The following is a 27,200-nucleotide window of genomic DNA, read 5'->3' as shown; positions in this document are numbered from 1 at the left end:
CCAGCCCAAGACAGACTGACAACAGCTCCTTCTACCGCTGCAGCAATTTATTTCGTGGTATTTCAGCACATCTAGGGCAGGCAGAACAGAAATACTGAGTGAAAGCAAAAAGGGAAAAATAAAACACTTTGCTGAATATTTTGAGCTTCAAAAGGACCTCAGAGCAGAGGGTTTGCTTTGATTTAAAGGAGCAATGTAGTCAGTCTCTGCTATAAAGAACTGTCAGGTGTTATTGCTACCTCTTACACTGCTAAAGGTGATTGCCGTGGCTTCATCTCTTTTTAAGATCACTGAGTACCTGAAGGAGTGCTTTGCCGCAGACAGAAATCTTACTGGGGAGCTGGCATTAGGTACAAATTGCCATCTATATCCAGGACCTGTTTCTGTTAGATCAGAGGCATCATCCCAAACTTCAAAGAGAAGCCCTCTATTTCCTAGAAAGTTAAAATAAAAGTGTTCTCGGTAGCAGCCAACAAAAACCCCAGAGCACATGCTAGAATCAGTGGTGTAAGGAGGCAGGCCAGGATAGAAAATTTTAATAATAAATTGGCTCTGCAGAGCACAGAGCTTCCAACCAAGCTTACGGGACTGCTCTTGGAGGAAGAGGTACTGAACGGATCCACAGTCAAAATAAGCCAAACTTCAATTTATGCACAGTAATTTCCTACGGCAATGCTTCATCCAGACATCCATACTATAAATATCATCTGTACATTTTCCTCCCTTATTGTCCTCAGCCCTACACACCAGGCTGAAATCTCTCCCACCATAACCCATGCAAGTGGTGGGCTGAGCTCCCCACCTTGCCTTTCCTTATTATCTACCTAGGAGAAACCGGCTTTACGCTTTGGAAAGTCCTATTTCTTGATTACGTTCACACCAAATGATTTCTGCCCTCTGTTTCCACTGTGTTTTGCCTGTTTGGACCTTTGGTTATCGAATACCATACCTGGCTGGGGGGCACCGAGCCTCCTGCCCTTGCCGACTGGCTCAGTGGTGCAGATGATTTGCTGGGGAAAGACATGCTTGACTTTACAGGGGACACCTGGCAGCAGGGAAAGGAGACAAATGTCAGGCTTGGAAACACATCTGAGCAGCAGAATAAACCCATCTTTATTTCCAAAAGGAGCTGACACTTTGCTAGAAGTCTCTGTACCATCAAGCAAGGAAAATGGTTCGCTCCCATAGTCCAAATAACTGGACCTTCCTTTATGGTGAGTACAGTTCCCATGCTGTCATTATCTATGAAGAGCAGTTGGGTTTTGTGTACTGGAAAAAAAAAAAAAAAAAAAAAAAAACATTTAGTGCATTATTCCTCTTACCTGCAGAGGTGACCTGCACTGGCTCCTCAAAAAAATCCCCTGTGATAGTGAGATCAGTGCCTCCTCCAAGACTTCCACCAGCTGGAAACACAGAGGCTATTTCTGCAGAGGAAGGAAAAGGGGGATCTGAAAACAAGCGTAGGAAAGATTAATTCCAGCCCTATTTCTGTCAAAGCCAGCAGTGCACTTGCACTATTTCCAACCAGAACAGGCTCCTGTAAATAAAACAGGCTTCAGTGAGCCTTCATTGAGATTTTGGCAGCCACTGGGATTACACCAGGAATGAACCACACGGATAACTTGGCTGCATGACAGGGGAAATAGTGTAATGCTTGGACTGTTACTTAGCAGCGGCTGCATCTATCATGCTCAGATTGCAAACCGGTATATTCTGTACTACTGAGGCGCTTTGGGAAAAAAAAAAAAAAGTGGAATTAAAATTGTTTTAATCCTTTTGACCTTGTCTGACTCGCTTCTCAATTTAGTCCATAGTTTTAGATGTTACCGTGCTTTCCAACTGTCCCATGGGCTTCAGGGACAAATGCAGGGAGCTGAACACCTGATGGCAAACATCCACATCATGACTACAAGAATCTTTCATGATTTGATCTTATTATAGTTATGCCCTTCTACACTGGAAACCTATTTTTCTCCTTGATGACATTTACTCACTTTGCACTCAGATGCCCTAGTTTAACCAGCCAGTTGTATTTCACACAGTTCTGAAAAAAAAAGACTAGTAAACATGAGAGAAGCTTGCCCAGATTGACAAATTTATATTTTTTTCTTTGTTAGTTATCCAGATTTTTAACTTTATTTTGGCAGTCTTGACTACTGCATACTGCAGTGGTCTACTGGAAAGATCTGGCACATTTTGTTTCTGCTGGTGCTCTGCTAACAGCCAAGTCCACACAGGGTTCCTCAGTTTGCAAATAAAGACATGAAATTACCCTCCATTACAAACTGCTTTGAATTTACAGGTGAAACTAGTTGTATGCTATAACTGTATTTTGTATATTGTTTATGTATTCACTTTGTTCAGAAAAAAATAAAAGAAAAAAAAGAAAAAAGTATTTTGTTGTATTCTGAACCATGCTCCTGAGACACAGCCCATAAAATAACAGTGCATCCATTACATTAATTTCAGCCCCTTGACAGGTCAAGGGAATGGCAGAAATGTGATGGGACCTTTCTGGACACCTGTGCAGGTGAATTAAGGGGTCTTTTTCAGCTTTATTCAACCACTGAGGTCAAAGGCTGCCCAGTGCTCATCCCCTAATTCTCTTTTGACTGTTAGGCACAGGTCCTTACTGACACTATTTGCTCATGGCCATAATCTCAGGCTGGTGTTCAGAAACTTATTGTCTGCTGTTCTCATAGCTGGAAATGTCACAAGGAGGTTATAGTTTGCCTTAGTCTGCCTTTTTTTTTTTTTTTTTTTGACTAATAGTACAAAAACCTGCCACTTACCAACTCTCCTTGAGATGATTAATCTCATTCTAAGGCCTGTGTTGCAGCCTTTTATGGCCAGCATCTCATTCTTACCAGATACAGTGTGACTTAAGGGGGAGAGGTGAAACAAAGCCCCTCTAAATCCAACACCCCAAGCCTACTGGTGACCTGACAGGACAAGGAACAATGACAAAGCAACTCCATCCCAAACCCTGGCACACTGCTGTGCTTTGGTTGACTCTCTCTGAGATTAGGTTGTCCAAAAGAGACAGTTCAAACGTATCCTTAAGAGCAATACTAACTCACTGCAGATTAGAATGAAGTCCGTAGCAGCATACCCAGCCATAGCAAATATATCTAGTAATCTTGAAATTTTTGGTCTGCAGCTTTGTGTAGTCAGCCCATAAGGAAGCTTACCATACTAGTAGGGCTACACAGCTAAAATAAGGGCACAAAAATATTATCCCATTGGCATAATGCAAGGTCTTAGACAATGCTGGCACTGCCATGAGACAGGACAACCGTTGAGGTGAATCAGATCAGTACCTGAATGCATTTGATACAAGAAAAGCTCCTGTTTGGCGTTGATGAGCCAAGCATCTTTGTGTACTGCTGATCTGCAAGAGAGAGAAATGCATGAGAGATCCTTGGCCATTCGAGTGAGAGCAGACCTTCCTTTGGCAGACCTGGACACTTGCTCTCCAGAGGAACATTTCTACAAGAACTAACTTCACCCACACATCAAGGCATTGATTCAAGAAACTATTACATGACTGAGACCCTTTATTAGAAGTTTTACCATTTAAAAAAAAAAAAAAAGTATGGTTTTGGAAGTGTTTTCACCTCTTCTTCCTTCATATCTAATTTTTTTCCCATTTGTAAAAAGAGCTAAAAGCAAGGTAAAAGTATTTTATTCAAGCTGGACTTAAGTTACTTGTGTTTTGGGCACTGAAAATAAAGTATTAGAACCACAAAGCAGAGATGCTTGGGGCAGGAAGGAATATCATCCCTTTTCATCCCTAATCTGATGATCATCTCAAGTTAGCAAAACCTTTCTAAGTAATGAAACACAAGCTTCAATAAAATTTCATGCACTTATTCTGGTCTCAGAAACTCAGAAATATACCCATATGAAACTACAGAAAAAGAGAGAAAGGCTCTTTTACTCACTTTCCTTTGTTAAACACTGAGAAGCTAACATTGTGGGACCCTGGAGGAGAGAAAAGAAATGTGCTTTATGGCAGAAACGCAGAGAGCTTTATGAAGAGTGCATCCTACCAAACCTTTTCCAGATGTCATGTTCCTGATTCTCCTCTTCCTTACACTTTTCTTACAACAGTACAATTGTGTTGATTTTGGCAGAGCTGCTCTTGATTTAAATGAAAAAGCTAGAATACTTTAACGTATACTATGAGAGTTAAAGAAATCTCACAAATAAAACAATCAAACAACAACAAAAAAATCCCAATTAACTCTATGGATACCCTCCAACCTCTGGAGTTGCAGGAGTAGCGAAACATGCTAGAGTAGAAACATGATTTCCACCCCCTCCCCTTTTCACCAACCTATGTGGTTCCCTTCCACCTGGCACTGCATAGTCCCCACTCCATCTTCTGCCTGAATTGGGTAGCTGCGGAAAAACAAAAGGACTTTGCTGAGCCTTGGGAGCAAAAAGAGCAAGACAGAGCAAGAATCATCTAATCAAGCAAAGATGTGGACTTCCACTTCTGAGACAGTCATGACTGACCCCCTTTAGAAACAAGGGAGAGAAACAGGTGAGTTGGGAGATCAACCCACCTCCCCACTGACCATCACAACCTCAGCAGCTCAGGTGCCTCCCAGAAACACTCAGTACTTCAGTCTGACCCCTTTATTTCCAGAAGCTGATCCTGTTGGTGACTTTCAGAATCCCCATTTTAAACAAGAGCTGAGGGCAGACAAGTCTTGCCATGTGGTAAGGCAAATAGTAGGACAAAAGCTAAGGGGAAGGGGGGAATACAACCTAGGATTTACACAAAAAAATGGGCCTAAAATCCAATTTGCTCCATTTTTCTTCTGCTTCACAACTTGACAAGGGCAATTCAGACTCATGCCTCTGGAAGGAGAGGAGCTGCACAGGATGGAGAGAGCTCATGTCTCAGCAAGAGGTTAGAGCTTGCTCTTAAGATGAGAGAACTTTAAACACAGAAACTGCTTTGGGAGGTGGGGTAGGGGAAGATCAATAATGTTATGACTCCATCTGTAGAAATTTAAACAATAATTTGCCAAGCAGCATAAAGAATTTTCCGTTTGGACCTGTGGTTTTTGTATTTTAAACACATCTCTTATCAGTACCAGAGACGGGATTTCCTGCTAGAGGAAACAGAAACAGGACAGTTGGGACCATGCTGCAGAGGTAACACAGGCAGGCTGCCCCTAAAACCACTCTCCTGGGGGTAGGGATGCTGCTCCTCCCCTCCAGGTCCAACCTGGCATCTTCCCTGCAGCACTCAGGGATGGCTCCTAAAAAGGGTTTGGGTACCTAATTCTCATGCAAATCAATGGCATTTTTGTAACCAAATCTCCATTCTGGGCATGGTTCGCAAGGACTTGCAAAGAGATCACACTTCGCGTTTCTAGGCTACTTAAGAGTTTGAGGGCAAGATCCAGATCTACACCCAGTCATTGATTTGCACAACTGAGGACCTATCTTTAAGACATGGTACTGGGGACAGGAGACGGAGGAGTATTTCAAGAGACACTTTCACACCTCCTCCCACTCTTAAAACTGTCCCACTGGTGTAGTTTAGACTATGGTGGGTTTTCTTTTTTTGTTTTTCCTAGGCAAAACCTCCCAGAAAACATAGCACTTCCTGGCGTTTCTCCTCTTAATTATTCTTCTGTACATCCCCAGTCTGTAAGTAGGAATGGGTAGCAATTAAGCAAGATATGCTGGTGCTACATCAACCTTTGGGAGCTGTGAAACAACACAAGTTCCATCATCAACTCCCATTTGCATTTAAGTTCTCCTCCTGGGAGCCGCAATAAGAGGGCTTGCTGAGAAGCCTTGGCACTAACTTCTGCAGGAGCAGGTTTTTCCCCAGCTCCTTGTAAAAGCAGTCACCCTCTTCCAGGGCTCACAGGCTCCATGAGAAGTGTATCATTCGTATTAAAGAAAAATTAAAGACTGAGACTTGTGTTACAGCATAGACTGTAACACAAGTTTGCTGCGTTTGCTGTGTAACGTTCCCACAAAAGCAGCATACAAATGCCATGATCTTTGCATTCACTAATGATGTCCTGCAGTTTGTTACCCACTCCTGCCTCGCTAGAGGAGGCCCCGAGGATGAGCAGAGGCTGGAGCCCCTCTGCTCTGGAGCCAGGCTGAGGGAGCTGGGGGTGGTGGGCCTGGGGAGGAGAAGGCTCCGGGGAGACCTCCCAGCGGCCTGCCCGGGCCTGAGGGGCTGCAGGAGGGCTGGGGAGGGACTCTGTGTCAGGGGTAGGGACAGGACAAGGGGGGGGGGGCTTTAAACTCAAAGAGGGGAGGTTTAGATCAAACATTAGGGAGAAATTTGTCACGATAAGGGCGGCAAGGCCCTGGCGCAGGCTGCCCCGAGGAGCTGTGGGTGCCCCATCCCTGGCAGTGCCCAAGGCCAGGCTGGATGGGGCTGGGGGCAGCCTGGGCTGGGGGCAGGGGTTGTGCCCATGGCAGGGGTCTGGAACAGAGGAGCTTTAAGATTTCTGTCAGCCCAAACCATCCTGTGATTCTATGAATACCAATAAACAAACAGCACCAGGGCCTGCTTGCCAATGCTCTTAAATTGTTAAAGCTCTCTTTGCTCACTTTGGGCCCAGGCCAGCTAATCCACCTTTCAAACTGATGCTCATACATGATTGAAGATGTACATCAATTGACCAGGGTCAATAGACAGATTGGAAATGGCTATGTTGCTTTGGAGTCTGAGAACTGAATAGCATAGATGCAGCAAGGACATATCATGCATGGGCCCTGGTCCTATCTAGCTACAGCTGGAGGTGCAGAGAGCCATCCCAGCTGCCTGGTTAGCTCCTCATCGTCCCTCTCCGTATTACAACAAAGCAAAAAAAAAAAATCTGCCAAAAAAAACAAACACTTTTTTGCACCACTACAAACCAAAGATAGGTCAAGAACTGACATGCTTCCAGTCTGTCTGTCAGCAAAAGAGCAGAGGCTGGTCCATCCATCCCCTTCTGCCATAAGAATAGCTGGTCTAGGAGAAAAAGCAAACAAACAAAAAGATAGGACAGATGATAGCTTCCCAGATGAAATCATAATTCTGTTAAAATCAGCAGCCAGTATTTTCAAAAGGTCCAGGAGTTTCCCCTCACTGGTATCTAGCATTTATTAATCTAGAAAACTGGACAAATCCTAATTTTTATTTATTCACTTTATATATCTTGGCCTGTAAAATATATTCTGCTAAAAATCACCCAACCTCTGCTAAACATCACCCAACTCCTAAGAACTGATACAGAAAGAAAACTTCACCTGGAGAAGAGGAATCAGGTGGGAGCAATAGGTTCACAGTAATTAGCATAGCAAGCAAAAGGTGGTAAAGTTTCTTTGAGAATCAATAGGCAATTAAGGAAAATAAGTAAAACGCTTTGCTATGACCCATGCTTCAGAGTAGTTTTAGGAGTTTTCATTAATAGAGTTTGGTTTTATTAATAGAGATTCCTGGTATTACAATGCCTTTCTTTTAAGGATGAATTGAAAAAAAAAAATCAGTGCTGCAAAAATGATTCATCATTGGACTGTCACATCCCATTCATAGCCTGAAAAAGCATGCACAACACTTTTATAACTACAAAAAGGCTTTTTTTTTTTTTCTTCTGCCATCTGAATCCTGAATCAGCGTGACTGAGTGACAGATGGCTCTGCTCAAGTCCAAGTCCCCACCTGGTACGTATTTACTAACACACCAAAAATGGGCAAAGTATTCATGTGAAGCTAGGATGTGAACCTGCCTGGTATGCTAAGATTTTGAAGCCATTTCCTTTTTGGCTATAGGGAGGTCAATCTGTAAATGAATAATCTAGCACTGGAGCATGCAGGCACAAGCAACCTGCAGACAAACCATCCTTTCTGCTCACGGATCAAAGGTTTCACACTTCCACTAGAGACAGGTAAAACAGTAATTAGTATTGAACGAAGGATGGTAATGTGTGTCCAGTGAGCAAAACTGTAGGGAGGATAAAAGATAAGGCAGGTATCTGCACCAGACTTCCATTCACATTAGAAGAGAATTTAGTTAAATTTCAAGGGACTAATCCATTCAGTCTAACAACTAGCTATGAAAACATGTGGTGGTCATATATCTGCTGCAATTAAAATTTCTAAGTAATAAGAATATATACCTTCCCTGGCTACTGAACTGATCCTAAAAACGCCAGAGTACCTATAGATTAATAGTTGATCTTTATCCATCTGGGCTTAGTTCTTCACTGACATTGAGGCAAGAGCAAGGAAAACATAACCTAGTAGTAGCTGAGAATATTGAATATTTCTAAACATATAGATGTATACATGATAGACATCAGGTTAGCATTCATGCTCATTCTGGATTTACTGTACTTACAGTCCTGATGTCCTGAAGTTTAAAAAAAAAGGAAGAAAAAAAATAAAACTGTTTTACTCTGCGGTGCATAACCCTAGAGGCAGCAGAAAATAAAATCAAACCTTCCTTGAAAACAAGGAAGTGACCAGAGAAGGTTTAAAGCAGTAAAAAACAAAGCCTTTTGTTTCAAAATACTTGTGCTTTTGTCTTCTGACTCACCAGAGCGTTTGCCTCAAACTAATAGTATTTCTAAAAATGCAAATGGAAGGGAAAATTTATTTAACTTTTAGATTCTGACATTATTTTAATTAGTTAAATTTTAATTTGTTAGCCAAAATAAGATCTACAGCAACCAAACGCAATTACAGTACAATTCACACTGAGCCATGATTGACTGTGCTGCCAGTAAAGAAACCAACTAGCTTAATGGACCAGTTGCAATTAGATTAACAAAGTTTGCTGGAGCCCAACTCATGAGCTGCAATAAAGCACAAAAGTAGTAAATGGCAATTCTGGGCCAACTGGTTGCAATTTATTGCTTTCACAGAGACTGATAGAAGAAATGGCAATTTACAGGGGCAGGGGCAGCTAGCAGCTTATATATAATTACCCATCAATATAATCCACATTGAAGTCCAAGGTCTCATATCTTCCAGCAATTGTCTTCCCATATATCTCTATTAAATTTCCTGTTTAAAAGGAAATTGAAATTGAAGAGAGTCTTTTAAAAGCAGAGTATTTACATTTGCAGATTTTGTGAGCTGAACCAAAGAAATTCTTGGTCTTTGCAAATTAATGCAGAGAGTTACCCAACTGGCTGTACCCATGCCTACTCTCAGTTTCTATCGAAGTTCAAGGTAACTGTACACTTAAATTCACTTGCCCCAAAACACACATCTGTTTCCCACTGAAAAAGTCCATTCTAGATTTTTCAGCAGAACTCTGGTATTTGTACTAAGAAGACATCTCCTCGCATTTGTGAACTAAAACCACCATCCTATCCAAATGCCACTGCAGAACATCATGAAGCAACCAAAATGGCATCACCAACATGCGCTAGGTGTTAGTGTTTATATGCTAGATAGGGTCAGGGCCTAAAGAAGAACCTCAGCACAAATCAATTTTATTGTGTTATACACAATACAGATCATACCCACAAAGCAGCTGTACAGCAGCTGCTTTACCTTTAGGATAAACATTTTAACATACTATGTTTAAGCACATATGCTTAAAATTAAGTCCTTGAAGCAGGACCTAAATAAAAATAAGGATAATAGAAGGATTAATTAACACATGGTACAATAAAGGAGTACTTAGGGAATTCAGAGACCAAAATTCTCAATTAGCGTATCTACAATGTAGGTAGATACATAGGTTCTACCATGTGTGTTGATTTTCTGAGCTCCCCATAGACAGTGGAGGTCTAACCCATATTAGTCAATAAAAATCATGAAGGGTGATTCAACTCTCCCTAATGTAAATGCCTACGTGTGGCCAGGTGAACCACACCTGGTTTATTTTGGAAATAAGCACTTCAAGCTGCTCGAAGAAGCCTGGAAATGCCAACAGAATAGCAACAGGGAAAAAGCCTTCCAAACCCGAGGTAGTTGTTCAGAACAAAACCAGTGATTGCCTTATCATGCGACTTTAAACACTGATCTGAAACCCTATTAATTAAAAGACTGGTATGACATTACAACATCAGCACCTAATAGATAACCCTCAAAACTACTATGAAATAAACAGGGCCAGATGACTTAATCTGAGATCAATCAGATCTGGCCCTCTGCAGCATCTCTGTACTCAGGCAAAGCTGGGCTGCAGAAACCACGTGCCAAATAACCCAGCAGTCACAGAGTATTACCCATTTCTCTTGTACCCAGGGCAGCAGACTCCTTGTGCAAACCCATTTTCCTGTTCAGCGTGAGCTTGGACATTAAGTTCTGGAGGTGCCTATTTCGAACCCCAGCAACAAAGATCCCTCATAAGCAGAAAGATGGTATAGAACATCAAATAATAATTAAAGTGGGCTCCAGCCTAAAGAAAGGTCCCGTACCTGGGATGCCAGATGGTGGGCTAATTTGGTAAACCACAGGTGTCTGTGCAGCAGAAAACTGCAAGGAGAAATTTGTAGTTAAACAGCAGTCATTTTCACAGCAGCCCAACAAGATCTGATTATGCATTGCTCACAACACAGTTGGCACGCACATTTCAGAGAGTCGTGCTTTAGGATTCGATCTTTGAAGCAGAGTCCTGATCTGAAAAGGGAGCATGTATAGATGTCCCCTTCTTACCCCCTCTGCATTCAGCGTCCGGCTTGCTGCTATTTCTTGCAACCTCTCTGTGCCAAGATTGCCCATCCTGGTTGGAGTCAATCCCAGAAGATGTGATTTCATATGCTAAAGAATTTCTAAGCCTTTTCTTTTTTTCCTGAAGTTGAGACCTCCATTTCATCTGGCACTGTGGCACCATCAGTAATATCCTCTTAAAAAACTATTTCTACACCACAGAACCGAGACTTCAACTAGCATTTAACAAGCTTGTTGGGTACCTAAAAGCAATGTAGCCAAGAAAAGGCTCTTATTGACCCATCTTAATACAGTACCAGAGATGTATTCAGGAAAATGCTACTTTGCCGCCTGAAGAAACAACAAGGAAATACTGAAGTCTACTATGGGGCACAATTTTTGTCTTAAACAGAGTCCAAGAAGGAGTAGAGATTGTACTTTGAGGCAAGCTCCTCAGAAGATGGGGAACACACAAAGACCCCTTAGAAGTGGAAGAAGGCTGTCCTCAGCCTCCTTCCAAATGCACAAGAGTCCACATCCTGATCCTGCTTTGCTCACTAACACAGGCACAGCCCTGCTTTTTGCAGGGAGGCCTTGGCAAAACAGCTTCAGTGCCTTATTTCTCAGACACCTGCTCTGAAATGCAAGAGTAATGTTGTTGTCATTCCTCTGAGCAGCATTCTGCACTCTGGCAATGAAAAACACTAGGTAAAAAATAAGGGTCAGACCACCAAGGAATTTAAGTGTCTTGGGCTTAAGGTGATCTATAAAGGCACCTGGCTTGTTCAGATGCTGCAAAATCCATTTGCCTCTCTGCTTTCTCAGGAGTCACAAGTACTTCCACAAAACTGGCCTGCAGCACTGCTAGCTGGCTAAATCCCAATTCTAAGTCATTAACTGCTGGATTTCATTAAACTTAAAGAAAAAGTATGCTTCCCTTGTGCATTTGTCCTGTCCCCATCCCCAAATCATCCATTTCTCAGAACTGCCTTCACATCTCCATCCTTTCCACCTTCTTTGTGAGTCCTCTCCTGTCCTCAGTTGCACTCATGGATGCTGCTGTCAGCTCAATAAATAGCATAAACTCATTTCCAGACTTAAACCAAGGATGCCATAACATATTTTTTGAGCCTTCCTCAAGCCTCAGACCCTTTCAGAGCTCAGTCTTTTTACCTTCTCATTACAGTCACATGGAAAATGAATGTGTAGCCATAAACTCCCTCTAGTCATGGTCATTGCGGAGGAGCAAAGCACATTCCCTGGGCTGGAGCAGATGCAGAGAGAGAAGCCAAAACCAGCACAAAAGCCAGGACCACTAGCTGACACAAGTCTTCAGAGCTGTTCAGACTTGTTGCAGCCTGCAGCAGGCTTTTTCAATCTGCTGCAGAGGCAAAATTAATTTTTAATACGCATAGCTCCCAGGTCCCAGTCCCAAAACAAAGAGACACACTGTGTTTTATTTAGCTTGGAATGTGTCTCATTAACAGCATCCCCTGGTGATTTTTCATCAGCTCTCTAAGCTAGCTCAACCACCCAATGACTCTTCAGCTTTAATGGGCAATTTACTGAAACTCTGGGCTTTCTTGCTTGATGTTTAAAGTTAGCACAGAGGTGGGGTGTGACTTCTGAACACACTAGGCCTCGTCCTGAAGCACACAGCTATGGATGTGTTTTTATGCTGAGAGCCAAAATGCTGTGCTAGGAGATGTGTCGTAGGCTCTCAAAACAACCCAGCAACAGAGATGAGATCGGAACTGAGGTCTGAGCTTTCCTAAGCGTGCACATCTCAGGTGTGGAGAGCTGTCCCAGACCTGGAGAGGTCCTTTCCCAGAAGGAGCCGTGTCCATGGGAGTTGTCCTGCCATGGCTACCTGTCAGTGCTGACTGACTGCTACCACCCTGCAGCTCAGAGGGCAACACCAGAAGTCATCTGAGTGCCCCAACCCAGCGGGTACAGAACTGGCTGGGTTAGGAACACCCATGCCTGTCGGCTGTTGGGCCTTGCATGGAATCTGTGAAGTAAAAGGGTCGTTCACAAGAGCTGTGATAGTCAGATACCTGAGCAGAGCTCTGGGCAGTTGTAAAATCTTCATCCTTGGAGGTTTTCACAACTTGACTGAATAAAGCCCTGAGAAACCAGCTGCGATCTCATAGCCAACCCTTTGAGCAAGAAGTTGGACCTCCTGATGTGCTGTCCTACCCAAGCCTGTGATTCAGGGACTGCATCAATTGCTCTGCAGCACTGTCAGCACCTAGTCAACAGGGTGGGCAAAGGGTCTCAGGTAGCAATTCCAGTCACTAGAGCTGTCAACATCTCTCTCCATAGTCCTTGTTAATCCACTGAAGCACAGTATCATTCCTTGTTTCTGACTTCGTCTCCAAAAGGAAATAATGAAAGGCCCTAATTGATATTTCTGACAGAATCAAGGTCACAGGGTCTTGGGCTGAGAACAAGGACAGCTGAAATTTCCCATAGGCATTTCATACGTGATGTGATTTTTTCATTACATACATATGTGCCATGGTATTCATCATCTTCATCTGTCTTTGCTTGATAAGCCCATAATTTTCAGTATACATTGCTAGACAGACTATGCACACCTGTACAAACTTAATTAGTAGAAAGTGACAAATTCTGGCAATATGGCCCTGAAAACACATGATTCATTGTTTGGACAAGAATTGTGGACAAGGTAAAACAAATTCACAAGTCGGTCTTCTGACTGCATGGCTTTGGTATAGAGACAACTTAACTTGAACCCAGATTTTTCCTTCAGAAAGACCTCAGGTCTCATAGCCTATCCAGTGCCAGACTGAATGCCTTGGTGCATCTAGTTTTACGGGACACAAGGAACATCTTGCCTTCATGTCCTGACATGCAATCAGTATGAGAGATACTATTTCAATACGTATTCTGTGATACCAAGTCTGAAGTTTGACTCCTTTCAATACCTTCAGCTGTTCATCATCACTTCTATCCTTTCTTGGTGGTTACCTTGAAAGTATAATTTTCTTTCTCCACCCCGGTCAAGTTGTTAATAACACGTCCTTTAAAGTTCACCTCCACATAGTACAAACCTTCCTGGGATGAAGGCCTAGATGGGGGGGGGGAAAAATGTGTTATATTATTTTTATATAGATTGGGTTTACTATTTTTTAGGTAGTGCCAGGTCATTGGGACAATCTTACCAGGTTCACTGAGGCATTGATAGAGTAAAACACTTTAATATTATGAACCCAAACTCAGAAACTACAGTGTAAAAAGAATATGAAGACACAGCAAGAAATTGTAGGTGTAGGTGATAGGACTATACTAGAACATACATCCAGATTGTATGTAAATGCAAAGCATATACACGTGCTCATCAATACTAATAAATAGTTGTTCTTCATTACTATTAAAATATCCCAAGGTTGCCTAGATTTACAGGGAAGCTTGATCCGGGTTTGTAAATGAATGCTGCATCTAAATGCACAGCAGAGCATTCAGCAGGGTTAACTCCAAACCAAATCATAGCAGCAAGAGATGGAAGAGGCCCACCAGGCTCACCCCTACAGCCTCTCAGGGCACACCTGGCCTTCCACTCAAACAATATCCTTTAAGCTATGACAGCCGGGAAGGAGAGCTTAGATTCCCCAGATGCTGCCTGGAATCATGTTTGCTTCCATCTCTAGCATAACTTCTATGATCTTGGACAGGGCAAGAATGTCAGAAACTGGTAAAATCCACAGATTTTCTTGGGAGCTATGAATCCAAGAATGAGATTTCTACAAGCTTTAGAGGATATGAGTCTAGTTTCTCCAAGTCTCAGTCTGACTCATGATGGTTAGGCTAGTGCTTCACCAAGTTGAAGCATGGATAAATGCAGCCCAGCTTGGGAGGTGCTCAGGTGCAGCCATAGTAATTCCTTAAACTTCCAAACTGCCTGTACAGACACTAAAAGAAAATGAGGATTCTACCAGACAAATGGCAGAGGTCTTGCCAGGGAAGATTTAGATTGGGTATTTGGAAGAATTTCTTCATGGTGATCAAGCACTGGAACAGGCTACCCAGGGAAGTGGTGGAGTCCCCATCCCTGGAGGTATTTAAAAAAAGTGTGGACATGGCACTAAGGGACATGTGTTAGTGATGGGACTCAGTAGGTCATGTTGATGGTTGGACTTGATGAGCTAGAAGGTCTTTTCCTACCTAGATGATTCTAGGGTGTAGTCAGGGAGCATACCTTGTTCTGCATCGTATACTGGATAAGCCAAAATACCCAGGAGAGACATCGCATGGCAACCTGGGCAGGTCTGGGTTCACCAGGGACACCTCCAGGTGGGACCGGCTGGCTGAAGAGACGTGTTCTGCCTGGTGGGATGCTGAACCTAAGCAAGCAAGGTCAAACAGAGGAACTTTGTGAGGACAGGACTATTCACATCCAGTCACACAATGTAAACATTTTTGAATGGACACTCCAGCTTCGCTTTAGCCGCAATATTTAGAGCCCTAAATTGGACTTTTTTTTTTCCTTTTTAAATCATGTTTGTGTAATTTTGTGTAAAGAGAGATTTCATCCTACCATGTAGCTGCATGGCTTTTTGCCTCTAATACAGTGCCTGCTCTCTTCCCAAAATATGTTATTGGAGAGATTGACAGTTATCAGCAGTTTGAATCTCCTCAGCCATCTACACTGGACCAACCCTCATGCCCACAGATACTTAAAGCACCTGTAAAATTAATGGTTTTACTTGGTCTTTGCCATTACTGATGTCTTGAATGGTTTTGCTGACAGCACCTCAAGTTCACCTGTGCTGCAAGGTGGATCGGCTTAGCCCATTTCTTCAGTGAGCTGTCTGTAGTGCTTTTCAACTTCAGAAAGTCAAGGTTTGAACATAAATTAGAATGCTTAGCTTTTGTAGTTTAATCTAATACAGCTTCTAAACATCTGCCCCTTTGTTGACTGTCTTCACAGGTGTCTCCCAGCTCACAGATTCATTTTAAGTGACATCAGTGGTTTCTCTGCAGCAAACTGCATATTTTTTCCCAATCCCAGAAACATTTTTGCCTCTCTCCCAATGCCTGGATGTCTGCTCCTCCCTCAGAAATGTCTCCCAGGCTCAGCGATTGTCCCTGCCTGCTACACAGTGCTGTTCAAAGCGCATCTCCCCTGAGGACACAAGCTGCCCTTCTCTCCATTTCAGCATCTGTACAGGAAATCACAATATTCAGAAAAATAAGACTGATAGCATTTGTCACACTTACAAATGACTGAGTGCCAGAACTTGAGCATTTTAATGAACATACGTCTCAGACAGAAACCAGCTCTCTTCCCAAGGAGTTAATATTCAGCACTACTGAAAATCAGATGCAGTTTTGTAAAGTTGGGTTTGTGCCCAGATGAGCAGGGCATATCAATTTCTGTGATTTTTACACAGATCTCATGTTTAAATTAGTGTTTTTAACACTCCAGCATCAGACAACCTATGAAGAGACTTTCAGACTTCTTTCAATAAAAAAAAAAATAAGGCAGCAAGGAGGAAATTTCTAGCCCTAGTTCTACATAAACAAGGTAGGAATCTGACTTACCTTGATTAGAAGAAATCTGAAAACAAGCAGCCATCAGCAATAGCTTATGAAGTAATAATAGTAGCAGTAGTGATATTATTATTATTGATGTTACAGCAGCAGAGTGGCGCAGCGGAAGCGTGCTGGGCCCATAACCCAGAGGTCGATGGATCGAAACCATCCTCTGCTAACTTCTTTTTGGGTGTTCAAGGAAAGGTTGGATGTGATGCTTAGGGACATAGTGTAGTAGGTGACATTGGTGGTAGAGTGACAGTTGGACCAGATGGTCTTGGAGGGCTTTTCCAACCTTTATGATTCTGTGAATTTCAAGCTGATTTCATGTTCTGGGTGCCACAGCCCACGTATCTGTTGCTTAGGATTTGTCACTCCAACTTCCGGTCTCAGAACAGAGCTGATTCTTTCTTCCTTTGGTAGAGTTTAAAGAGTTTAGACTTTGTAAGAGTTTAAAACTCACCATCCAGGGTAATAGTAATCCATGTTCCTCCAGCAATGCTGCCCTCTCGGGGCTTAATGAGCAATCCTGTGGCAGACACTGAAAAAAAAAAAAAAAAAAAAAAAAAACCAGCTACATCAGGCTGAAGCATAATGCAAACACCAAAAACATCTAACTCGGGACAAAGCAAGGGACCGTGGTCTGGCAGCTGCCCTCCTGTGATTCCCTCTTCATGATTCCTCCTTCCTAGGCCTTTAGTAAATTAGCCATATCTATTACAGTACTATTAGCCATAGTAAATCATCTTCCAACTGTGTCCCCTATGTAAAAGTCCTCCTTCCCCTCACAGAGATTTTGATGCCTTCAGAACTTGGTGAACCAAGCCAATCTAAGCCTCTTGTCCTCTTCAAGAATTAAATAATATTTCTCCAGCTCTGAAAGAAGCGTTTGCTCACTTCTGTACACTGTCCCCAAGTTTAGGGTGGCCCACATAACGTATCCTCTTCTGGCTCAGACAGCCTTTCCAGCTCTTTCTTGGAGAAGTCCTTAGAAAGGAAACATAGAATGGAAAGGAGCTCCTGCTTCATGAAATTAAGTTACCTGTAACTTACTATATGATATTTTCCAGAAAAACATCAAATTCTTAAGAGGATTTAGGATTTCTTTGGGGGCACTCATCCTGTGAAGCTAATGGAGGCACTAAAGAGTCCTTTTTACAATAGTACCCACCTAACATACATATTCATCTCTCTAAAGAGAAAAATTTTACATACTTGCATCATGCACACTTAATATCAACATGGAAACAATCACGACCATCATCAAGCAAATGAAAACCAACATGTGTCAGAGGAACCCAGGTACAACAGGGACAATTAGCAATAAATCCACACACATCCAGAAACCTCCATTGGCTATGAAAGAGCACCATGAAAAGCCACTGATAAGGGTAGATAATGTCCAGAATGCTGGAGACACTACTCCATAATACCCAATGCCTTGTAGAGATGCTTCTACATGTCTCACATGAAGTTAGGCTGAACCCAACCCAGCAGCACCCTTGTATTATCAGCGGGATTGGAGACACCACCTCTCTGCCACCCACCTGCAAAGAACACCAGAAAGGATGGTCTCCAAAGGTTCATCTTGGACTTTGGATGGGGATTTCATGGGATGGTGGCTCACGACCTTAGCACATTCTCTGTCACATTAAAACAAACCCTATCTGTATTCTTCATGTTGCAGACCTGTGGAAGCAATGGTCTGTGTTACAGCAGCCAAGGCAGACTGGAAGATAGAATCATAGAAAACACATTGATTCATCTCTCACACAGTACAAAGGGTCAAAATAATGTAATAATGCTCTTTCGCCACCCACCCAACACACCTATACAGAACACATACCCCTCTGAGCAGACCACTTTCCAGCTAAGCTCAGGATGAGCTTCCCCTCACTGGGGCCATGTTTCATGAGACTGGCTTTAATTAAGCAGTAAGCACACCTGACTTAGTAAAACCAATTACAGGATTTAGAGACAATGCTATGAAGCTCTGTGCTGTTTCATGCAAAATTCGTGGATGTATTCCATTTTAAAAAAAATGTGCCATGGTCATTCCCCAGTTCTGAAACCAAAAGACATGGCCTGACTGTCCTACTCGGCTCTCTAGCCTTCCACAGCTAGCCCCGCACACCTTCCCACTACTGGGAATGGTCTCTGGCGTAGGAATTGTTTTGAAGAGTGCTGCTAGACTTGGTGACGACACTGCTGGGGACTGTTTTAATAATTTAAGAATTTAAATATTTGAGTCCCTGTAGCCTGGGAAGTTCCCTGGTCTTACTTGCTTTACACATTGCTACCACAGGCAGGCATATCACACATTCCCTTTATAATCCCAGAAACTGTTCTAACAAAAAAATACAGACCATCAATGTCTGCTGCCTTCACTCCGGGTTTTGTACTGTTATGGAAATAGCCACGAGTCAATTAACTCAGTCACATTTTAAATGAGCAAGAACCTCAAATTCCCACCAATGAGCACAGAAAGTGGCTGGGTCACTGGATTCTCACAGGAGACTCTTCCCCTGTTGCAGAGTGTCCCTTGGTTGCTAAAGTTCAGATAAGACCCCAGAAACCCCAGGCGAAAAGATGAAACCAAACAGTAAGAAACTAATTTAGGATTTCAAAATTTTGTTGCAGTGGGGTCTATGGGACAAAGATCATGATCACTGTGTCATCAGGAATTACCAAAGAAAAAAATGACACAAAGGCAGCCTTACATTTCTGCTCCATCAGTTTTCACCAACTAGTGAAAAAGGATGAGGGCAGACATCAGCTCTCAAGGCCTGGTTCCTCTGCACGGTGGAAGAGCTGTGTGTTAGCACCCTAGGAAAAGTGCAACAGGTGAGCAATTTTATTAGAGGTGAGAGCTGGGCAGAAGCTTTGGTTATGGTGTGTGCCAAACACACCATGGCCATAAAGCCAACTGCTACAGTCATTGCAACCAGCAGCACTGCACATGCAAGCCAAATACACCTGGAAATAATGACTAGAATGAAGCTGGCCACCATGCATCATTTGCAATGCCTTCAGTAATCAGCCCTCAGCAATGCACCATTTTTGTAGCATGCTTTAACCAGAGGAAAACCTACTCCAAGCCCCTAGCCAGCTTCTTCTGTTTAGTGCCCTGACTTAACCATGAAGAAGCTGCAGCTAAGACGGAAAAGACCTCTCATAACAGAGAGCTAAAAATGACCGACCAGCAGAAACAGTGCATGCATTCAGTGTCAGGCATCCCCTGCTCTTTTTCTTGTCTTCCTCTCAAATCCGAACACATGAGTAGTTAGACTAGAGTGATACAGAGATGTAAGACAACAGACTAGCAAGGGTGCTTCTATTGCTTATCGTATCACGCAAGTCCTGATGTAACTACTCGCCTTTTAACATAAATGCAGTTGGTAGGGGTCAAGTCCAAAGCCTTGATGCATGTGAGCCTTGCATTTCAAAGCAGGCATATAAAAGGTCATTTAGGTGTATTTTTATTGTCCTTATGAGGACTTTTTAAAGTATTACTCACCTCATTCTCTTTGTTGCTCTTCCATTTCTCAGAGGAGCGAAGTGTGGGGGCTCTGATACCTGTGTAACTTCTCTGTCCCTTTGGTACCTGCCCTACCACAGTTTTTGGTCGGAGGCTGTGTCAGGCACTCAGTTCAGTCCCCTGTGCTGTGCTGAAAGCCACCAGACTCGTTTCTCAGCAGCTTCAATGCCTGTTGCAGGCAGCTCAGAGCTGTCCATTGCGCAGGCTTAATTATTAACCTAAGCTACTTGCTATTAACTGTTTTGTTCCAGGTCCTTAATGACCACAACAGGGGTAACCTGGAGTTTCTTGCCTTCATATACGATTAGATCCTCCAGTAGGAAGATAATCAACCCATTTATCATAAAATCCTAAAATGGCTTGGGTTGGAAGGGTCCTTATATATCATCCAGTTCCAACCCCCCACCACGGGCAGGACACCTCCTTTCCCCCACAACATGACAGAAACTGATTGAATGGTTCCTAGACATGCCCATATCCAATATGGGAGTGGCTTTCATAAGCAAGCAGAATTTGAGGCTTCTTAATTCATTTTTTCCATGGCATTCCCAGCTGTGTCAGAGTCTGGCAGGAATTCTGGCCAGCGGGTGTTCAGAGCTCCCACCACACCTCAAGTATCTACACTCCTGTGGGTCCTTACATGGGTAGTGGTGGAAAGGAGTATGATGGCCTTACACAATGTTATCATCCACCCTATGGAGAACTGTGTGCCTCCACTGGCTGCAGGGAAGATCCAGTTCAACCTTCATCAGGTGCTGAATAGCGTTGTGAACATCACCCCCGTGAATATCATCCCTGCTCCCGCATCTATACCCATCTATCTGAAGCCCAGATGAATGGATGGGTTTTTGACGAAGCCACCAGAAACAAAGTGGGTTGCTCTGGCCCTGCACTGGTATGGATGTTTTCATGGAAATTGCCACAAAAGCTCCCAGCAAGCTCTCAAACAGCATAACTATGGATTAATGAGTTACAAGGCACCAGTCACAAACAATAGCACTATGTAGGCATTTCTTACCTCATCCCCAAGGGGGGATGGGTGGGGGGGTGAAACAGGCTTGCTCGCTCTTCCTCAGCTTCATTTCAGAAACACAGCAGCACAAAGGCATGGACAATCAACCTTCAGGGGAGTTTTGGAGCTCTGCCCAGCAATGAAACCAGTTGCGTTTGGTTTATCCTCAGACCAAGCCCCACTGCCTCAACTGCGTTTAGCCAATGATTACAGGAACACGATGAAAATTAATCCTAGCCTGCTCAATCGTCCACAGTTGCTTTACTTATCAGCTGGAATCGAATTGCAAACATGGCAATGAAAGAAAAAAACATTGCAAACATGGCAAAGAAAAAAAAGAAAAAAAAGAAAGAAAAAAAAAAAGACTTGAAGGAATGATCAGAAAATATTGTCAAAGAATAGACAGATCAAAGAAGGATGATCACTTGAATGCTGAAGGCAGAGACAGATGTTGGTAATGGGGCCCACTGACAGCCCCAAATGAAAGGTGGGACCATGCCCAGGTTCCCTGCAGAAAGCCCAGCCAGGAGCAACAGGAGGCAGGGCTGGAGACTCAGCTGCAGCATGGAGCCAAGCTCCAGCCAGAAGACGGGACGAAAGACGAGAGTAAAGATGTGTACGCCTATACCATAGCTCAGCGTTTTGTGTTCCAGTCCTTAAGAAATGCAGCCCCAATGGATTTAACAGGGAGAAGGAGGTGGTTTTTTTGGAGAAGGGCACAGATTAGGGAAGGCACTGCATAGGGAACCATCCTCCTGAACTGCTTGCAGCATGGAAAGAGGGAAAATGTGGAAGAACGTTGTCCTCGGTGAGCAGAAGCACAGGCCCATAATTTAGACCAGCTGAGGAGTGGTTGAGTCACCAGGGGTCTTGAAGGGTAAATACTTTCCCACTACATGCTGGTGATGATTTTTAGGTATTATGACCCACCAACGAGGGAAGTTTGATGAGAAAGTGCATGTTTGTATATGTGTGCAAGCAAATTTCTCTTACAACTGGAAGGAAATTTCTGCTCAAAAACATCACCCCATGACCTCTAGTTTTTGGTTATTCATTTGGAGGCTGCAGATTTTACACGTGCGAGTGGAAAACAGTCCTACAGGCAGCCGGGAACCTGAAAACCAGTCCTGTGTTGCCCTCAAAAAGGAGGTAAAGGAAATCAGGAAGCGAGAAGCAGGGTTTTGGCCACAAGGTGGAAACACGGAGCTGCTGCAGCCCTGGTGTCTCTTGGAGCACAGCTGAAAGGCAACCGAGCCGTGGCTGCTCCGTGGGGTGTCTCCGGAGAACGGAGTTTCCCCGGGATTTGCAGCGCTTCTGGGGTGGAAAATCTTGGCAGCAGCCAAGCCAGGGCTCCCCCCAGCCTTTGCAAGGCGGCCACCTCGCGAGAGGAACGCAGCAGGTGTGGGGCAGCGCATGGCATCCCCCAGCTGAACAGCTGAGGGGGGATAATGTGGGATAAGGGGGGTTAGGGGTTTTGTCTGCAGTCGTTCGGGAGCTCCCGGCTCCCTCCCAGCCCTGCTGGTGCAGGCACTGCTCCATACCGAGGGCACGAGCGTTTCTCGCCTGCTCCTTACCAACACCAGGCACCGTCTTGAAGGAGGGATGTGGGAACACCCTGCTCTCACCAGCCCTGCATCTGTACCTGTAAACAGAGCATAAAACACTCCAGAGGAAAGCAAGCTTATAGAGGTTCATGCTTGGACCAGCAGCACCATGTTTCTCTTGGACGTGGCTGCAGAGGAGCAGTCCCCTCTAAAGCAAGTCGTGCCATGCTGGGCAGACATTGGGGAAAAGCAACATGAAACCACTTGAATTTAGGGATTAAGTCCAGAAATGGATCTCAGAGAAAGATTTCTGCTTTCCAGCTTGCTGTTGTCCTCGTCAGCATCCTCTTCCATCCCCTACCCATCTCCTCAAGCAGCCTGCAAGCTGTGTGTGCCCAGGAGGAGATGGGAACCCACTCCCACCATCAGCCTGCTGCCAAAACCAAATCGGGGCTGCTGCAGAGTCTGAGGATCTGCAACAAAACTCTGAGGTTTGGAAGGTCTTGAAGAAGATTTCAACACCTCCTGCAGGCCAACCTGTTCCTCAGACTTTGTGGCTATGTCTAGGAGTGAAATAAAAGCATAAGGACTTGGGCACTGGATCTCCATGGATCCTAAATGGTCCCCTCCATGGTTTTGACCTTGTCCAGCTCACGTTAGCCCAAACAGTTCCCAGGAATGGTTTGGGAGTGAGTACGGGTGCAGTCAACCAGTTTTTGAGGCTGCTTTTGCATTTATTAACATGGGCATGGCTTCAGGAGCAGAGACGTAGCCTGGAAGACTTTGCAAGCTGGTGTGTCCCACAAGGGCAGCCCCTGCACTGTGCAGGGCTCCCATCAGCTGCTCTTTCTTTCTTTCTATTAATACTTTGCTTTTTCTGTATTGATGCAAGCTTCCTAGCAACCAAGGTCACAAGAGAAGGTGCTAAGAAGCTGGACTGATTATTAATAAATCCTGGGGTTGGCTGTCTTTTTTCTCGAGAAGCTTGTTAGGCACCGGCAGGCAGGGTGCTGAGCTGGGATTTCCAAGGGAACCTGGGGGATTTGGATACCCACCTCTGATTAAATTTCTCCCTCTGAATTCCAGCCTTCCTTCTCCTGGCCTGCAGCGCCCAGCTGGGTGAGGCTACCCCTGGGAAGGTGAGTTGTGACAGCGCAGTAGTGCTAAGAAGGGATCCTGCATCTATCAGCCACACTAAAATTATCCCCTGTGGTCCACAGGGGCTGTGCTCCTTTGTTTTTTTTTCTTATCAGGATCCAAAGGTATCCACAGATCAGGTAAATGCATTACTATCGAGTCCCACCACGCAGGGTGGGCTGCACCCACTCCCTTCCCACTTCCTACAGCCCTGAGCACACTCCAGATGGGAACAGCATCATGGCCTTACATCTCTGCCCTCACCATGCTGCTGTGTTAAGTCCTGGGTTTGCTTGAACAGGCTGAGCTGCCCACGTGGTAAGAGCTGTGCCCTTTCCGTCACGGTCCTGGCCTCTGGAATAGGGATGAGATAATCTGGTTTGAGGATTTGGATGATTCTAGTATATTAAAACGTATTCTTGTATGTTAAAATAACACAGAGAAAAGTCCCATCATCTTAAATCACTAACCACTCAGGTCTGGATGCGCACGGGTAGGAATATTCAGCCAGGGGTGCACAGAAGGGTTTCAGGAGCAGTGCCTGGTTTTGCCACACTCAACCCCTCATTAAACATCTTAGCATGGAAAGCTGACCATGAGAAAACCAATACAGCTACTTTGTGAACGTTTCCCACGTCAGGAGAAGAAAGAGCCCCTGGTAGGTCAGGAGAGGCATGCAGGTCTCCATATCTTTAATCTCGCATTTGAGGCACTGCTCCATCACCTCCACCAGCTGAGCTTCTCCTTGCTTGCCATGAAGGTGGGATGGTGAAAGCAAAGAATATCGACGTGAACACTGCATGAGCTGAACTGGGGAAGATAAAAAGACTTTTACAAATGGGGATCGAAAGTCAACTAAGAAGATGAAAAGCAAAAAGCAAAAGGTATCCTTTTTATTTATTGGCCAGATAAATACTTCCAGTTTTCCCTTTATTCATGCTCCTTTTCACTAAGACAAGTGTTTTGTTTCCCAAAAGTCTTACATGGCATTTTTTAACCTTTTTCAGTTTTTAAAACATTTTATTACCACTGCTTCTATTGTTATATATTCAGATAACATCAATATGTTTTCCAAATATTTCAGAAGAAAAAGCACTCTGTTTATATCCCAGATCTAAATTTACAGTCTGTTGTGTTTGTTTTGTTTTGTTTTTGTTTTGTTTTCCCTCCTGCAATCTCATAAAGCCAATGCATTTTCATTTATATTTACAGCCTGTAACTGAGCTGCCTGACTGCTCCTGGTTCATTTTGCTAGCCAATTTGAAACAGGCTTAACTCCTTCCTTTGAGAGGAAAAGTGTCGGTGCTTCCAGGAGCCTTTCTGCATGTCTTTACAGGGTCACGTTTCAGCACGATAAAACCCTGTTGAAGTTGTTCCCATAGCTACTCTCATTGCATTTTAAACAGTCGATGAACTTCTTTAAATACCAAATTTATTGCCAACGCAGCTGCTTTAATGACAGGTTTGAGGCTTCTTTAGTTTCAAGGTTCAGTGTGTTTCGGCTCGCGTCCCCTGTGGTCCCATGGGTCGCCGAGGAGATGGAGCCGCCCGGCCGCCTGCCCGCAGCAGATGCTGGAGCCCAGGGATGCAGGAGGCAGCTGGGTAAGGAGAAACCAGCACCTTGCTGTGGGTTTGCCTGCTGTGGTGTTGGGCTTTTCGGCATGCCAAGGGGGCTCCCCAGCTTCCATGGGACCTGCAAAGCACATGGGATGGCCAGGGAAATACAAGGTCAAGGCCAGCTCATGGCCCCATCACGACTGAGAAGGTATCCTAAATACAGAACCGTGGCTGCAAGGAGAAAATGCAACTTCAATTGAAGCACTAACTGCTGTACTGTCAAAAAAATCCTGGTACTGAGGTCTTCCCAGAGATATTCCTCTTCTGGGCTACTCATAGACACCACCTCGTTCACATTTCCCACCAAGCAGGGCTCTGTCGCAGTGTGCTGGACCATCGCTCCCTCGGTCTCTGTGTTAGGAGGCTCTTCATCCTGCTAACAATATTAACCAAGAAAGGCCACGACTCTATTGTGTTAGGTGCTCTGCAACTACAGGACACAAGATAGCATCTATAAAAAGTAGAGGCAAAGACACACAATCCCACCTGACCTTGGAAAATGGGAAATGTGCCCACAGGAGAACTGCACAGGTAGGACGAGCAGCCCAGAGGTGACATTCCCCATTGAAATCAAGAGATGTCGCTTTGCTAGAAGCAATCTCCCAGGGAAGTCTAGGGAGGCGACGCTGCAGACTGAAGCCACGGCATTTGCTTAGATAAACAGCTGGTAGCAGATTGGGTTTCCGAATCAAGCTGCAATTCGGGACCTACTGAGCTTCATCCATCATTAGTCTTTCATTAGGAAGCTTGTTCTTGGCTTGGCTCTCCAAGTCCCAGGCTAATGATTCAGGCAAAAACCAACTCCACTGCTGTGTCCAGCAGTCTCCATTCTTCCACCCGTTCCTACCTTTGTGGCAAGGCAGATGCCCATTTGTTTCTCGTTTTCATACGAAATCCCCTCTGTTCAGTGAGTTTTCATTTTAAATGCTGCCGCTGCCCCGTCCCCTCCGTCCCCGCTCCCTGTGTCTAAGCAGGAGGAACAGGTGGAACAGCTGACCCTGGCGAATGAAAGGAGAGCACAGTTTCACTCCCTTCACCCCTTTCTCACAGGCTGCCCCTGCTGTCAGTGATCCTCGAGCCCCTGGGGACCGGGGATTTGTGTGTATTAGTCACATGAAAGAGCAGAGCCTGCAGCAGGCTGCTCCTGGGCTTTGCTTCGCCTCGAGACAAGGGAATGGCTTGCCACTGGATTTCTCAGGGCTGGAATCAAGTGACACTTCTTTTTTTTGTCCTTTTGACTTGCACAGATTGGCTTCTGTGTAAAATGTGCTATGGATGTGACTTAAAAAAATAAATAACAGCTTAAAATGATCCCAGTTGTGCAAGGAAATGTGTAAAGCTGACCATTTAATAGTGACTGAAATCTTCTGTCATCAGATCTGTGGGGTGAAAATTGGTCTCGTTCACCTTGCTGCACAGCCTGTCATCACACAGAGGGTTTGAGCAGTCTTAATGGTCCCTCTCAGTCCTAAATGTACTGATTTGATATCATTCAACAAACTCCAAGCTGAAGCTCCAATAAGGCGGACTCATATTTATGTACCCATCAGTGAGCCACGTCTTGGGGACACTTTCCTTCTTTTGGGATTAAAACCACAAACTCGTGGAAGTCTCACAGACCAACACCAAACCTGTACAACCACAAGAAAGCAGCACAGGAACCCCAAAAACCTTAAGTCTGCTCTGCATTGCCGATGTGTAAGAGGTGTCAACGTAGGATTGGTTAACCTTGGCTTTTATGAACATGCAAGAGTCATTTTCCTGCCCCAAGGTACAGCTCCCAGCTGTCTCTCATTGCCAGAAGCCATGGGACCACCACATCAGCTAAACAGCAGCGGTTATACCACGAGCAAACAGTTTTACACCCCATCCATCAAAAGTAAATCCATTTTACAAGTACTTCAGGCACTTGAACACATGATGGAGCTCCGCTTATGTGATCAGAGTCAGCTTGGCCGTGCCTAAGAGAAAGCCATGAGCATCTTCAAGCAGGTCCCTGAAAGCAGAGGGAAAGATTCAGTCCCACCAGGCAGGGGCAATGACATGTCTCTGTGGATGAGAAAATTAAGAAAAAAATGCCTTGACTGTTGGCACAAGTGCCCTGACCATTGGTACAACTACAGGACACATTTGGTAGCTGCACATTGCTTTTCTC

General features: G+C 44.3%; 1 protein-coding gene and 1 non-coding gene across 2 annotated transcripts in view; one reads left to right on the top strand and one right to left on the bottom strand.

Moving 5' to 3' along the window:
* PKHD1 (PKHD1 ciliary IPT domain containing fibrocystin/polyductin) overlaps positions 1–17,784 on the bottom strand; it is a 254,443-nt gene extending 236,659 nt beyond the window's left edge. The window contains exons 1-13 of the mRNA XM_050709748.1: positions 17,745–17,784; positions 16,661–16,738; positions 14,861–15,005; positions 13,633–13,732; positions 10,407–10,464; positions 8,961–9,039; positions 6,929–7,003; positions 4,340–4,404; positions 3,945–3,984; positions 3,321–3,391; positions 1,323–1,424; positions 950–1,045; positions 299–434 (exon numbers count right to left, since the gene is read on the bottom strand). Coding sequence (XP_050565705.1) covers positions 299–434; positions 950–1,045; positions 1,323–1,424; positions 3,321–3,391; positions 3,945–3,984; positions 4,340–4,404; positions 6,929–7,003; positions 8,961–9,039; positions 10,407–10,464; positions 13,633–13,732; positions 14,861–15,005; positions 16,661–16,738; positions 17,745–17,784 — 1,085 coding nt within the window. The remainder of the gene's footprint in view (positions 1–298; positions 435–949; positions 1,046–1,322; positions 1,425–3,320; positions 3,392–3,944; positions 3,985–4,339; positions 4,405–6,928; positions 7,004–8,960; positions 9,040–10,406; positions 10,465–13,632; positions 13,733–14,860; positions 15,006–16,660; positions 16,739–17,744) is intronic.
* TRNAM-CAU (transfer RNA methionine (anticodon CAU)) lies at positions 16,304–16,375 on the top strand. Its single transcript has one exon. It is a non-coding gene; the product is annotated as a tRNA-Met (tRNA).
* Positions 17,785–27,200: the final 9,416 nt, after the last annotated feature.

This window comes from Cygnus atratus, chromosome 3, assembly GCF_013377495.2.
Source record: "Cygnus atratus isolate AKBS03 ecotype Queensland, Australia chromosome 3, CAtr_DNAZoo_HiC_assembly, whole genome shotgun sequence".
Lineage (NCBI taxonomy): Eukaryota > Metazoa > Chordata > Aves > Anseriformes > Anatidae > Cygnus > Cygnus atratus.
The sequence above is the reverse complement of the archived record's forward strand: the minus strand, read 5'-3'. Positions and strand labels throughout refer to the sequence as shown.